At 35.4% G+C, this 14370-nt stretch overlaps 1 protein-coding gene across 4 annotated transcripts in view; it reads right to left on the bottom strand.

Annotated features, from left to right (window-relative positions):
* Positions 1-2865: 2865 nt before the first annotated feature.
* Positions 2866-14370, bottom strand: part of SLC44A5 (solute carrier family 44 member 5) — a 383428-nt gene continuing 371923 nt past the window's right edge. For all 4 annotated transcript variants that reach the window (XM_073788302.1, XM_073788306.1, XM_073788299.1 and 1 more), the window contains 5 exons: positions 13294-13367; positions 12607-12677; positions 12386-12474; positions 10963-11047; positions 2866-4536 (listed from right to left, as the gene is read on the bottom strand). In XM_073788302.1, coding sequence (XP_073644403.1) covers positions 4430-4536; positions 10963-11047; positions 12386-12474; positions 12607-12677; positions 13294-13367 — 426 coding nt within the window. In that variant the 3' untranslated portion in view covers positions 2866-4429. The remainder of the gene's footprint in view (positions 4537-10962; positions 11048-12385; positions 12475-12606; positions 12678-13293; positions 13368-14370) is intronic.

Raw genomic sequence — 14370 nt, 5'->3', positions numbered from 1 at the left:
ATTTTCAGTGAGAATTGCTCCACATGTAGATGTATTTTTGATGTGTTCATGGTGGGGGAGGTGAGTTCTGTATCCTTCTATTCTGCCATCTTGATATCTTCCCTAGGCAAATGTTTTTTAATCCCTTCATCATAAATCATGTTGAGACATCATTCTTTTTTGTTTGTTTGGGCTAAATACATCTGTGTGATTAGTTTTACTGTAACATAGTCTGCTTCAAAGCTGTTTACCAGAAAACTGAAAAATATTTTTAATTACTGGCTTCAAATGTGTTGTTTCTTTTTTCAATAGATTTATGAATTGCATTCAGAAGGCACCCTGCTTTCTGTAACATTGCCCTCTTAGATCCTGTTAGAGATATATTTTTATATACCCTTAGCTTTTTCTGTTCTGTCCTTGAACACCAGTGCTTTTCCCAACATCTTACCTTCATTTTCTTCTTTCTGTGCACTGCTTACACATATGCAGCAGCACACATTCATTTGGCTGGAAGAATGTGGAAATTTCAAGATTACTCTAACAGTGATCAAGTCCAGGCTCACTTTAATTTATATGCAAAATGAAAACATCTTTTCATTTGATAAGCTTCTCCCACCTTTGTTAACACACGATGCTCTTAGTACCATGTAAAAGGCCAGAATATGAAGACGCCCGTGTTTTTGAGTCATCGGTGGAAGGGCATTTTACTTTGTTCACAAGATTGTTTTATCCATTTGCTTAAATTGTTCTAAATCATACAGTAGAAAAAAGGACTGGAAAAAAAAGAGCCAAGGTGTTAAAAAAAATAGCTAGTGACTTCAAATAGTAAAATTGAATTGATTGCTTTTAAATGCGTCACATAACAGTCCCCATTCGTCCCAGCACAGAAGCCATTAGAGAAGATATTGCCAGATTCTATACTATTTTGGCTGTTTCATTTTAAGCAATTGGAAAGTCATAAATGGGGGAAAGAACAGTTCAGTTTGGCCTGATAAATTTTAAGAGGGTCCGTGACTGTGACATCATCCTGATGTCCAAGTCTTGCATAAAGTGGTACTCAGTTTTCATGAATAAATGAATTTACATTTGTTTTAATGGGGGTTGGCTTTGTTTTCTGGGTTTTGATTCACTAGCAATGAAGCTAGGTCCTGAGAGAAATCGTCAATACCCATTTTAGCCCCAAGACTAGAGACATGGTATATGGAAAGTAATTTTGGAGAAGTAATTTATTCTTGCTATATTGGTAAGATATTTCTTTTCATCCATGATTTATTCAATTGTATTCGTATAATCATATAGCTATGTTTTTAAAATACAAACCTTTGCAAACATCTACGGATAATATTTGCAAGAAACTGGAAAATATGTCAACACCATTTCATATCCATGGTCTGCAATAATGATTTTTGTTCAATTTTGTCCCCATATCTTATGCCAACAAAGACTGATTTATAAAGCATCCAGAGTCAGATAATACTAAAGATAATTGCTATGCCTGGTTAGAGTTTAAGAGCAATTTCCTGAGGCACCACTTGTAAAAGTGAAAGAACATACATTGGAATGAGTGCTGGTCAACTATATAGTAAAAGAACAATAAGGAATTGTTGCATACAGCCTGCTTTCCAATATTATTTTAAATAATAACTGCATTACGCCTGATGATCCTACAGAACCTTTAATAGTGTGATTTCACAAACTCTTTTTAAAACTTTCTAGGCACATAGAAAAATCAAATCAGTCATAGTCCAATTTCAAACAATTTATTTACAAATATGATCAGTGCTTTATCATCTAAAAGTGGGACTTATTAAAATATAAAGCAGGTTTGGATTTCTTCCGGAAACCAAATGATATTTTTATTTTAAATAAGAAAAGAACCAGTAGCTATATTAACAAACATCTTATTAGATATAGGACATTTTATTTCATTTTATTTATTTTTTAAAAAATTAATTAATTAATTTTTGGCTGCATTGGGCCTTCATTGCTGCACGCAGGCTTTCTCTAGTTGTGGCGAGAGGGGGCTACTCTTCATTGTGGTGCACGGGCTTCTCATTGCAGTGGCTTCTCTTGTTGCGGAACACGGGCTCTAGGCGCGTGGGCTTCCGTAGTTGTGGCTTGTTGCGGGCTCTAGAGCGCAGGCTCAGTAGTTGTGGCGCACGGGCTTAGTTGCTCTGGGGCCTGTGGGATTTTCCCAGAGCGGGGCTGGAAACTGTGTCTCCTGCACTGGCAAGCGGATTCTTAACCACTGCGCCACCAGGGAAGTCCCAATATAGGACATTTTAAAACAACCTTGAAAACTGCAACATTTATGTTTTCATTTAAAGAAACCTATTAAATTTTAAAGAAAAATTAAGTTTGAAGATTTAACATATAATTAATTCAATTTTAAAATAGACTCATAGATTTGTTAAGGAATATCCGAACCTAAGAAAATTTTTAGCCTGAGCTAAACCAGCGATAGGGACATTTAATCTTGCCTTAGAAAGTATTATTAATTTGTGTTCACATTTTTTATATTCTGTAAACTTATCCCTGCCTTTAAAATGATGAGGTTTGCTTCTTATGAATGTTGGCCAAACCAAATGTGGGACTGAGCAAACTTTTGGCAAATTAAAACAAAGACCAACTAACTAATTTAGGCTGTTGTTTGGGTTTTTAAAAAACTCCATTTCTTATCCATTTAGCTTTGACTTATTTACTTTGTATAAATTATCAGCTTCAGTTATTTGGTTTGGCAATCAGTGCACAGCTAGAGAAAAAGTGGAAAACAAGTTTAAAGATAAATCTAGATTTAAAAAAAAAACCTAGATATTTGATACAGAGGAGATTTTGTCATGATGATAGATGGGTTTTTCTAGCTTAAAGAAATAAAAAAGCAAAGAGCTTTTTCTTATCTAAATCTTTATTAGAAGAAAAAACAAATAGATTTAAAACAATGAGTAACAACAAATTTCATTAAATATTAAACAGTTTAGTTATCAAAGATATTTAGACAATATGTTCCTAATATTTCTGCACAGCAGAAGCATACTGACTATAGAGCTCAGACTGTCTTGTGCTCATATGAGTTCGTTTTTGGCATAAAAGAATATCCAAAGTCACATTTAAATATAATAGATAAACTGCTAGGAACTTACTATAGAGTCTCAAAGCTTTCACAAATTATCATTGTGTGATTGACATTCCCTTAGGGTGAATGTTTTATGGACTCTTTCTGTAACACTGAGTAACAAACTGAAATCATTTTCTTTAAAGTTAGTACTAATAAAATTATTTAAAATTGAATTAGAAATTATGTTCTTGTTCATATTAGCACAATAAAAAGTAACATGAATAAACTGATTATTTCATATCAAAAGTTAGAAAATGGAAATAACATACATAGAACGCTCATTGATGATAATAAACAATCATTTAAAATGGAGCTATTCAGTACATGACATCTGTGAGCACCCTTTCTAGGGGTAAAGTTTCCCTTTGTAATTTCTTCAAGTTTCCCTTTCCAATCTGTGTAAAACACTGAGAAATGTAGTCTTATACCTATTGTATTTTCAAATATCTATCATAGAAAAGATTACATTTTAAACTCATTTTTAGTAAAAAAACAAACCTAACAAGTGTCCTTTCAGGTTTTTTTCTTGCGTGTAGTACACATTCATGAATGTCCACTAGGCGCAAGGGAAATTGTTTATGCTGCAAAATGTAGTCTATATAGTGAGGATATCAAACATACTGAAATGACAAATGGTTTTCAACCAGTGAGCTAAGAAAAAAACAAATGCAAGAAGACTTGTTTTAATCACTAAACATTGCAGGATTCTTTTTTTTTTTTAACAATGTGTGTAAACTTGCCCACAAAAGCTGGGTAATATTAAACAGCCAGTAAGGCACTTTGTCAGAGAGGACTAAGTCGTAAAGGCTGGATGATTGACAATTTGTTTAATAGGAAACAGTCTATACTTAGAGCAAAATCTGGAATGTGGCGCTCCTTTTACCGATTTATTGTCAAACAGGAGTGGGGAAAACTTTAAAATCTTCTGTTTTACTTTGTTTACCAATTTTCCCTGCAGAAGTCTTTTAGTTGTAATTTTAAAAATATATTAGGAGCTACCAATTTAAATAATGTATCATTTTTCAATCTAATATTTAAAACAATATTAACATATTCACTAGCATTTTCAAAACATCCTAGCCATTCTATTTAAAAATGAATTACAAAACAAAAGATCTTAGTATAAAAAATGTTCCGTGTTATTAACAATTCCCTTGCAACTTCTGATGGCTTCACGTATTACAGTATAAGCTTTGGTATAAAACATGCAAATAAAAGCCAACAAGGTCGTGAATACAGTGTTCCATACACAAAGCACTTATGAAACAAGTGTAGCACATACACAGCAGATGAGGGAAAGGTAACACCGCTGCAGGATGACCAGAGTTTGCACTTCTACTGCTTCTTAGTTTGTGCATTTTGCTCGTTCAAAATCTTCAGCAGAGATTGACTCATGTAATAGGGTCTTTCAGCAGAACCATCGTTTCTTTCTAAATCTTCCACTAGGAGGAAGAATGGCACAGGGTAAATATCAAAGCAAAACTGTAAGAGAAGTAACATCGCCATCTGCTGCATACTTGCTTTACAGCAGTTCAAAATGTTATTCTAAAAAACAGCATAGTTTGGCATCAACATTATTGTAAACATAACTATGAGAAAACAATCAGCCCTTGTTATTATATCAATAAGATATTATCTCATTCTGTGTACCAGGTCTGATTCTGCCAATAGCACGTGCCTCTCAGCTGCATGATTAAGGAAATAAGTTTTATCTTCTTTTAGAGAGCAGATGTAACTACACAAAAAACAAGATGTATGAGGAATTTCTAAATTCACCTTCAAATTCCTAAAAAGTATGATGTATTCAACTTGCCTTCTAAGTTACCATATTAGTTCAAGATTGCTTTTGTTTTTCGAGCAACAATTTAGGTGGTACAGTTTTTTTTTTTTTTAAAGATTTGTAAATTTTCAATATATTTTAAATCTTTGAACCCAAAATTTTTAGAAGTATGGCTCTGTTTTTTCAGTTATTATCTTAATTTCTTTATAAGAAAGTGGCTTTTAAATTTTTCTCAACTCATTTTTCTCTATATTTCAATTATACAAAGAAGTAATTAATGAAAAATATTTTTTCTAACTAGAATTAAGCACATAATATAGTTAAAACTTCTATACTTAGAGATTTTTAAAGAATATTTATTAAGAATATTGAACCAAACGACATTGCTTTTCCTATGATTTTGCAACCAAGGGTTATATTATTAAAATATAGCCAAGTTTAGAATGTATCTATCTCCATATAGTTCAGTGAATACTTTTACTGTGGAGAATTTTCTGGTCTAATCAGCAGATTTAAATGTTAAGCATTTAAAACATGGGCCCCCATCTAGTACCAAGGATCTAAAATACAGAAGTTATGATTGTTAGAATTCTCCAAATTAATCTCCTTTGTCTTTCTCAATTTTCTAACTCCTAGAACAGCCAGGCTTATAAGGAAAAAATAGGCCAAATGATTTCACACATGTTGATTTATATTTTATGCAAGTGATTTTCCAACTTTTATGTGTATCAGAATCACTAGAGAACTTTATAATAATTCACAAGCTGCCCCACACCCAAATACTTAGACTCTCTTGGGGTGGGGGTGGGGGCACATGTATCAATATTTATAACAATTTCTCAGAGTGATTCTGATACGTACACAAAAAATTTAAAATTGTTTCATCATTATGAATTTTTCAACTACTCCTAAAAGGGGACTTATTCCTTATAATTTTTCAATATTTAAGTTAGAGGTAACCATTTTACTAGATTTTTGTTGTGAACCCTGTATTACTGAATAATAAAATAATAACTATCTAGAAAGATAGGTTATCACTGTTCTCTGAATTATACTTCAAGGAGCATGAGAGTGAAGAAGGTATTAGCCAAGGTATGAAGCCAAATGACACTTTTGATTACAGTAATCTCAAGAAAGCAAGCCAAGAGCAAGACGGTGGCCATAGAAGGACCAATATTTTGAAAATCTCCCCTATTCATTAGCTTCTTGCTATTAAGCTGCTATGAAGTCAGTCTAAATCTAGGTTCCCACACTTCAGGGTCATTAAATAAATTACTATTTATATTTATAACAATAATACATTTCTGACTCTCTTCTTGGATACATGGATCATATATCAGATCAAAATGTTAGATCAACATGTTCCTTTCTGTCAAGACATAAGTAATCCTTATATACAAACTTAGTGTAAAAGCCAAAAGGATACTATTGATTCAATGCTCCTTTTGGGGTACATTGTTACACTGTTTGCCATGTCATATGCACTTGCACATAGGAGATGGATAGGCAAAGTACGTGAGTGTCTGATTCATGCTTTGCTACGCCAGAGCCTGGTTTGTTGCTCTGGCCAGCAAGGGTGGAGTATGAAAGTAACTCTCCTCCTAAACCCTTCAGGAAGAGATTTCCTAACCTACAGTATGCCTCTTGTAAAGGTACAAGATGAGGTACCTATGAAGGGCTAATATTTCCTTAGGGTAAAATCTGAAGTGTCTTTCTTATCTTTTCTCTTTCTTCACCGAAAGTTAAGCTAAAGTTAAACTTTTTATAGAAAAAATCCACATCATCTCTTTAATCTAGAAACTCATAACAGATATAATCACTCTTCTGAAACAGATCCATACCCATTTTCTATATGATGGGCATAGGAAAATAGGGATTTATCTCTATTTGGGTTACAGACAAATGGCATGAGTTATGTGGCCATCTCAGTTCTGCTCAGAATATTTTCATGGTGGCCAGAGGTTCATATTATTGGAAATGACATTCCAGAACTCAGATTCAACTTCACTATAGATATAATTTCACTAAAACAAAATGGCCTATGAAGGTTCCACAGTAAGTTTTACCTAGTAATGCAGCCTATGGAACCTGTATAACATTAACGTCTATATGTTTGTTATGGTCTCGAATCACTTACTGAAATATACTTCCTAGGGAACCATTAATACAAGTTTAATCACAGTTTAGAATGTTGTCCACTAGCTTGAACAGTATAAATATAACCATAGCACCATATTTACAAATTTAGTACCATATGCTGGTTAACTATAAATCAATCTTTTTATGGCTAATTGATTACACATTTATAGTGCTTTCAAAAATTTCCTGAATACCCTTTACAAATATACATTTATAAAAAGAAAGGCTATCAAAATGCTGCAATGGGAAACAGCATGCCAAGTTATAAAAGTTTTGGAAACACTTTCAGCTATAGACTTTAAAAAAATGTGTGACATTTACACCTCGCTCTTCAGCTGGGACCACTATAAAGTATCCTAGTTCACAGAGGCTACTGTCATCAATTGCCTGATACCTCAGATGGTACCAAGTTCTCGCTTTTTAGGAATAAGCACTGAAATTTCACATTACTTAAAAGCATCATTTTCAAATACAAATGACCTAATTTACAAAACTTCTACTTAAAAATGAATGGCACTGTTTGGAGCTTTTCTACTCTTTCTGCTTCTGGGGAACTAGTTGCTTCTTGTTCAGAATTCCGTGCAGGGTAGGGGTTATGAAGTAGGGTTTTTCTGTAGATCCATCATTTCTTTCCAGATCTTCACCTGTATATGCAGCAGCCAAAGCAGGCAAAAGCAGCAACAGCAGCAGAACAATTATATGCATTTTTATAAATTGGAGAGTCGAACAGGGAAAAATCAGAGAAAGCAGTGTTAGAAAGTCAAATATAAGACAAATTAGTGCAGTTAAGTAGCTGATGCTGGTCAAAGTAAGAAGCTTCAACCTCTGCCAGGAAGCACTGAAACTTCCTAAATCCCACCCACTCCAAAGAGGTTTATTTTGATAGTTTAAAGGTTAATAAGATCTTTTATGTCCTTTCAAATGTGTTATCTTTAAATTCTAACGACTGTTCATTTCAGAGAGGTAAATTGCCACATCCTCTGAGATGAAGCTGAATAAAAAGTATGGTGTGATAAATGTAGAGAATAATTGAATTTCAGAGTTCAAAGTCTGTTTTAATGGTAATTCACACCCTCATGTTACAGATGAAGAAACTGAGACCCAGGGATGTAAAATGATTCTCCTGAAATTGAAAGCTCTGGGGCAACAGGATGAGGTGAGGACCCAGTCTCTTGACACCTACTTCAGTTCTCATCCTACTTAACTAAATGGTGTCCTGTCCTAAATCCTTGTAGTTTACCTCAGATTATATTCAAAAGCTAATACAGTGTTTGCTGACTTCTGTAATACATGAGTTTATATTCCTGCTTTGCTTAGGCTAATAATAAAATGATGGATATTCACTGAGCACACATCTGTTGGGTGATTGGGGACAAACATGAGAATGATGCTGAGAAGCAAGGAGAAGTTTGCATGGAATTAAATTTCCTGCAGATACATATAATTCACAGCTGATAATATCTATCTCAATAAATATATAAATGCAACTTGAAACTGTTTTGACTAGTATATTAAAAATATTATGCTATTTTAGCCTTTATTTATTATGAAATACAGGATAAGAAGTATCATATAAAACCATATAGCATAATCACAGATTTATGGAATAAATCTAAGTTATTTTTCATCATACTCTCTTAGGAATGGTTGGATTATTGGTTTATTAGATTTTTACATTAGATTTCACAGTGACTTTCCCCACATACAAAATGAAAAGCTAAGAAGGGAACATGATAGATGCTGAACATTTTTGTTCTTTTTTCCTTAATCATATTTCTATATCTTATATCACATATCATATGTTGTATATTTATATCATTATTACTTTTGAGGGATTGGTAGGAACTGTGGTATCAATCACATAATAATGAAAATAATCATCTACAACTATTGTTTTTTTCCCATCCTGGGACCAGAATTCTCATCGCCTTGTAATGTTGAAAGGATGCTATGTCTCTATAAATGAAGTGTTTGTTTGCAAATGGTTTGCATTTTTAAAATCACCAGTTTTCTGGCAGTCAAGAAAATAGGTATAAAGAGGTATATATTTTTTAAAAAGGTACAGTTCCACACAATCATAATTTGCCTTAGAGTATCATTTAAGAAGAAAATTTTCCAAAGTTAGATGTTGCCCATAGTAACAGCTGCAGAGGGAAGAAAAATACAATTTGGCTTCTCTTGTTCTTTATTATCAAAGACAAGAACATCCAAAAAGAAACTATTCACATTCAATACACAATGTGTTAAATAAGGCTGAAATTATACCTGCTTTTCAAGAAGTTGGCAATTAGTAATATAGATGAGTGGAAAACATTTCTTAGTGCTCAAATTTAAAATCTACTGTCAAAATTAAAATCTACAAGATTTGCCAAAGCTTCCAAAGATTGGAAACTGATAGGTTCTAAACATTTCCCAGGATGCATTTTGAGAAAACTTTTCAGTTACAAGAATCAGGAAGATCCCAGTGGGCTCTCCCAGTTTCATTCCCATGATTAGCATTTGAGATGAAAGGAGAGACCTCTGAACATTCAAGATCTGTCTCTTCTGTGTCTTAAGCTACCTTATTCCCATGCTCCTTCTTCCACCTCATACCTGAGCTGAAGTTTGTTCATGTGGTATTTTGTAGATGGCTTTTCCTGACAAACCACTGAAGCACTAGGAAAAGATTAAACATTCCAGTTCCATTTATAGCCAGAGGAAGAGCTAACTTGTACACAAAGTTCTCCTGATTAATTTGTCCAGTTATTGAAAATTGATTTGTTAAATGTTCAGAAAAAAAATCAAACCATTTTCTAGAAGGTTTTTTCCTTCAATATATCTCCCTAAAGTTAGTAGCTTTAGGGAGATATATATATATATCCTCTCCTGACCCCAGCATGCAGTTGGTGCTGTGAGTTACACTAAAAAATAAACTGTTCATTTTATACAAGTAGATCACTCAGTAATGCCCTGTCATAGAATGTTTTCTCTGCTTCTCTTAAGAGCAATGTGCCAGAGAAATAATCTCTCAGGGGGTATTAGTTGTAGGGCTAACAAGTTCTGTTCTTTCACCTGTGACCCTACGTTATCTAGGTTGAAGGTAAGGACAGATCAAGCTCCTGATGGGCACTAGGTTCTCCAGGGCTTTTAAGATGAGGTGTTGGGGCTTCCCTGGTGGCGCAGTGGTTGAGAGTCTGCCTGCTGATGCAGGGGACACGGGTTCGTGCCCCAGCCCGGGAAGATCCCACATGCCGCGGAGCGGCTAGACCCGTGAGCCATGGCTGCTGAGCCTGCGTGTCTGGAGCCTGTGCTCCACAACGGCAGAGGCTACAACAGTGAGAGGCCCGTGTACCGCAAAAAAAAAAAGATGAGGTATTAATAGAAAACATATTCATTCTGCATACGTGAGGTGCACATGCCACATAGAAGCACAGTGAAGAAGTCAGTGATGAAAGCTCTATTGAAGTATTTTAACACTATGCGTCAGAGTTGATCTAGCCATTTCCTAAACATGCCTCTCTATGAATCCTATCTATTTGTCATCGTGTTACCCAGTGTGAATTGGCCCTATGTGTCTTTGAAACCATTGCCAGCTTGGCTTTATCAGAAGGTATAAAGGCTGTCCTCAGAGTCCCCAAAGCCCAGCCTCAAAGCCCAGTTATGTCTTCGGTTGTTAATAAAGCACAACAGAAGCCAATCATTATTATAAATTTGAAAACATTAAGAAATTAAAATAATTTCATGCTAACACCGTGCCATGATGCCTGACCCTCCAGTGCTTTGCAAACTCCATCTCTGAGGCTTTAACGTTTACAAAGCATCTACTAGACAATGTCTCTTTCCAAATAAACTGTTTTGCAGTTTCAGCCAGGTCATAGCAAATCCACAAGCCAGCTAAAAGACTGGGTCTTAACCTTTTCATCTTTTGGTTATCCACCAGAGGGGGAAAACACATATACTGAAAACTTACAGAAGCAGATGAAAATTGTTTCAATACACATTGCATAGACGCTGAAGAATCCATGTGCAATTAGGTAAGATCCAATCATGACTGTCTGTAAATGAGCAAAGAAGAGAATGAAGATGCCATTAACTTGTCCAAAAGAACAATAATGCAGTTTTAAATAAAATCATGATGAGGACGCTTTGAGATACTCTGTGTTGGAAAAGATTTCAATATAGGAATGTACAAAATTCAATGATAAAGTTTTTGAGTGCCTTTGTACTGGGATTTAAACAAAATGTACTAGTTTACCTGCCAATTTTCTTATCACTATCCCCAGTGCCTACCAAAAACATCCCAGATTTAGGATCCTGCACACTGAGGCAGTAAAGCATAGGAGTTAAGAGCATACACTGCCTAGGTTTAATCACAGCTCAGGCACTCACTCGACAAGTCACCTAACATCTCTGGGCTTCCTACATAAGATTGTTGGTGGGGAAAGGGAGAATGTGAGTAATAATGGTATTTATGACACATGGATTGAGTGAGTTAATATACTGTAATAGATCTCGCAGGGCTCCCCCCAGGTCCTCTCCAGATGCCACATCTATCCCCTAGTTGTTGGGAATGTATGTAGACTGCTGATGACTCAGCTGTTTTGCTCACTAGGAATTGCTCTTGCAGGGAACTGCCTCACCCAAGGTTACACCATCATTCAGAGGGCAACCCCTGGCCAACGGTTGCCTGATGCAGCATACAGAGGCCTAGTCCCTTTGTCAGAATTTCCTGTAATTATGTCTGAGGCTTCAGCTATAATTGCCGCATGGGTCAGCTTCTTCTTTTGCCTGGGCCTGTCCTCCTCACTTCCTTTCAAGTGTATCTCAGGAGAGCACTTCATAATAAGCCTTCTGCATGCAATCCTCTGTCTCAGGGGTTGCTTCCAAGGGACCCCAGCTCTAAAGCAGAATGAGGCTTGGCCTCAAAGTAAGACCAATCATGTTAGCTATCATTATTTCTCCTATTCCTTTTTGGTTTTTTATTTTGCCATTTCTCATAAATCAGAGTCAATGTTACCCAGACGCTATAGAATGAATTGTGTCCCCTCAAAATTCATATGTTGAAACCTAATCCCCAAAGTGATGGCATCTGGAGGTGGGGCCTTCAGGAAGTAATGAAGTCACAATGAAGGAGCCCTTGTGAATGTGATTAGTGCGCTTATAAGAGAAGACAGGAGAGATGAAATCTCTCTCGACCATGTTAGGATACTGCAAGAAAGTGTCCCTTTGCAAATTAGGAAGAAAGCTCTCACCAGGAACTGAATCTGTGGGCACCTTGATCTCGGACTTCTCAGTCTTCAGAACTGTGCGGAATAAATCCCTGTTGTTTAAGCCACCCAGTCTATGGTATTTTTGTTGTAGCAGCCCAAACTTACTAAGACATCAGCTCTTACCAGCAAAGGTACCCAGTAGTAATTTAAAGATGTTGGTCCTACAATAATCATTGGGAGTCTTTCTGTGAAGAGTAGAAAGGCCAGGACACCTAGAGTGAAAAGGCAGAACATGTATATTGTGCATTTGCAAAGGAACATAGCTTTTTGTAGTAAAGAAGTTTTTCTAAGCACATGTTAAACTTATTACTACTACTACTACTATTACTAATACTACTACTTACCTATACACCCAGCAACTAGAATCTTCCCCAGGATTAGTACAAAGTCTGTCACTCTATCCATAACTGCAACTCTGAGAATCAGAAAAAAGAAAGTATAATTTTGTGTTTAAATTATATTTGTTATCAGAAATTTATGAGAGTAAATAATTCATGAGTTCATTTTGATGTGTCTTTGCTGAAATTTTATTTGGCCTTTGTTAAATGCAAGAAATGAAGTTAGAACCCAGGCATGATTTTCTGACTTATTTATAATGGAGTAAACAGAAGATGGCATTGTAAGGCTGTCAGGTGCTATTGGTGGTGTCAGCATTTCTCTCTCTAATTCGAGGACTATGGATACCCTGAATCCTGAGGATGGCTGCACTGGTTCTCTGATTTTGTTCACTCAGACTCTGTCAATTTTGGGAGGGGGGAATAGTCAGAAACATGATGATAATGTTCATGTGGGGAATTTCTTGAGCATAGGGGATACTAAAAATGAATAAGTGCCAGTGGGTATAAAGGCATAGGTGGATGATGGGAGCAATAATTCTAAAACATATGAAGAAATTAATGGTGTGAAGGTGAAGATTTAAATCTATTAAAATAAAAGATAAGATTCATGTCTAATAAGACCACCAACATGTGAAGTATGGATGCTAAAGCTTCACCAAATCATCTACTGCCATGCTCAACCTGATTACTTACTTTAAAATATTTCTCATCAGCAGATTGAAAGCATCTCTCGCTGACCTGCAGAAGTTTTTGCCATATATTGCAATCTGAGGAAGACAGTTGATATTATTCTGGAGTCAGTAACGTAATTTAACAAGACCAACAGACAATCCAGTGACAGGAACATGAATTAATTCTGTCACCCACACAGTTATTCTCATTCCTTTTTCCAACAGTTGGGTTCATGGGAGGCTTGGGCAGTGTGTGTCCTCAACTCTGCACAACTCTCAGAGTCATTGACAATAAGGTATGTTTTGGTTGCTAGTTGCCCTTAACTCCATGGGGATTAGACAGCTTCAAACCGGTAGGTCTTCGTCTCAAATCCCAGGACACAGCTTCTGTCTTTGAAGTGTTTTGGCTATGGTTTGTTGCTGAATGGGTTAAATGTTGTAGCGTTCACATTAAAAACTACTCTCAGGAAACCCAGTGCCTTCTAATACACTTGCTTTATTGATTAAAAGGCTCAATACAATATTCTCACTGGAGGTATATTAATGACTCTTTGAATGTCCATAACTATTTGAATCACCCATGCAGACCCTATATCACTGTGATAATATGCAAGTGTTATAAGGTTGTAGCTGCTAAATTTTAGAATAATATTTTTGGATCCCCTATTTAAAAAGAAATCTCTTTAGAAGCCTCCATATTCCCATAGGAAATAAGTAACAAATTCAGCTATGCATTATCAGTTCCCACACATTTCAAAATAAGAATCATAAAAAGAAATAGACCCTTCCTTAAAAATATGTAAATCCCAGAATTAGAAGAATATTTTCTTTTCACAGTGAAACATAGACTAGGTAAGCTTTCCTCCCACTAAACTATGTCAAATACAAACAAAATCATTTTCAATCTAGCACATTTTTATACTTCTAAGGTAAATAGTATTTTCCCTCTCCGAAAAGGTATTGAAGGTAATAATGAACTACAGTTAAGTTACTGTCTCAACTAGGAAAACATAGCCCTGAATGATGCATTGGATTCACAAATTCTTATAACAACATGGTGATAAATTCAACTGCTTGATGCACAAGTGCTTTAGAGATG

Source organism: Tursiops truncatus, chromosome 1, assembly GCF_011762595.2.
Source record: "Tursiops truncatus isolate mTurTru1 chromosome 1, mTurTru1.mat.Y, whole genome shotgun sequence".
Lineage (NCBI taxonomy): Eukaryota > Metazoa > Chordata > Mammalia > Artiodactyla > Delphinidae > Tursiops > Tursiops truncatus.
The sequence above is the reverse complement of the archived record's forward strand: the minus strand, read 5'-3'. Positions and strand labels throughout refer to the sequence as shown.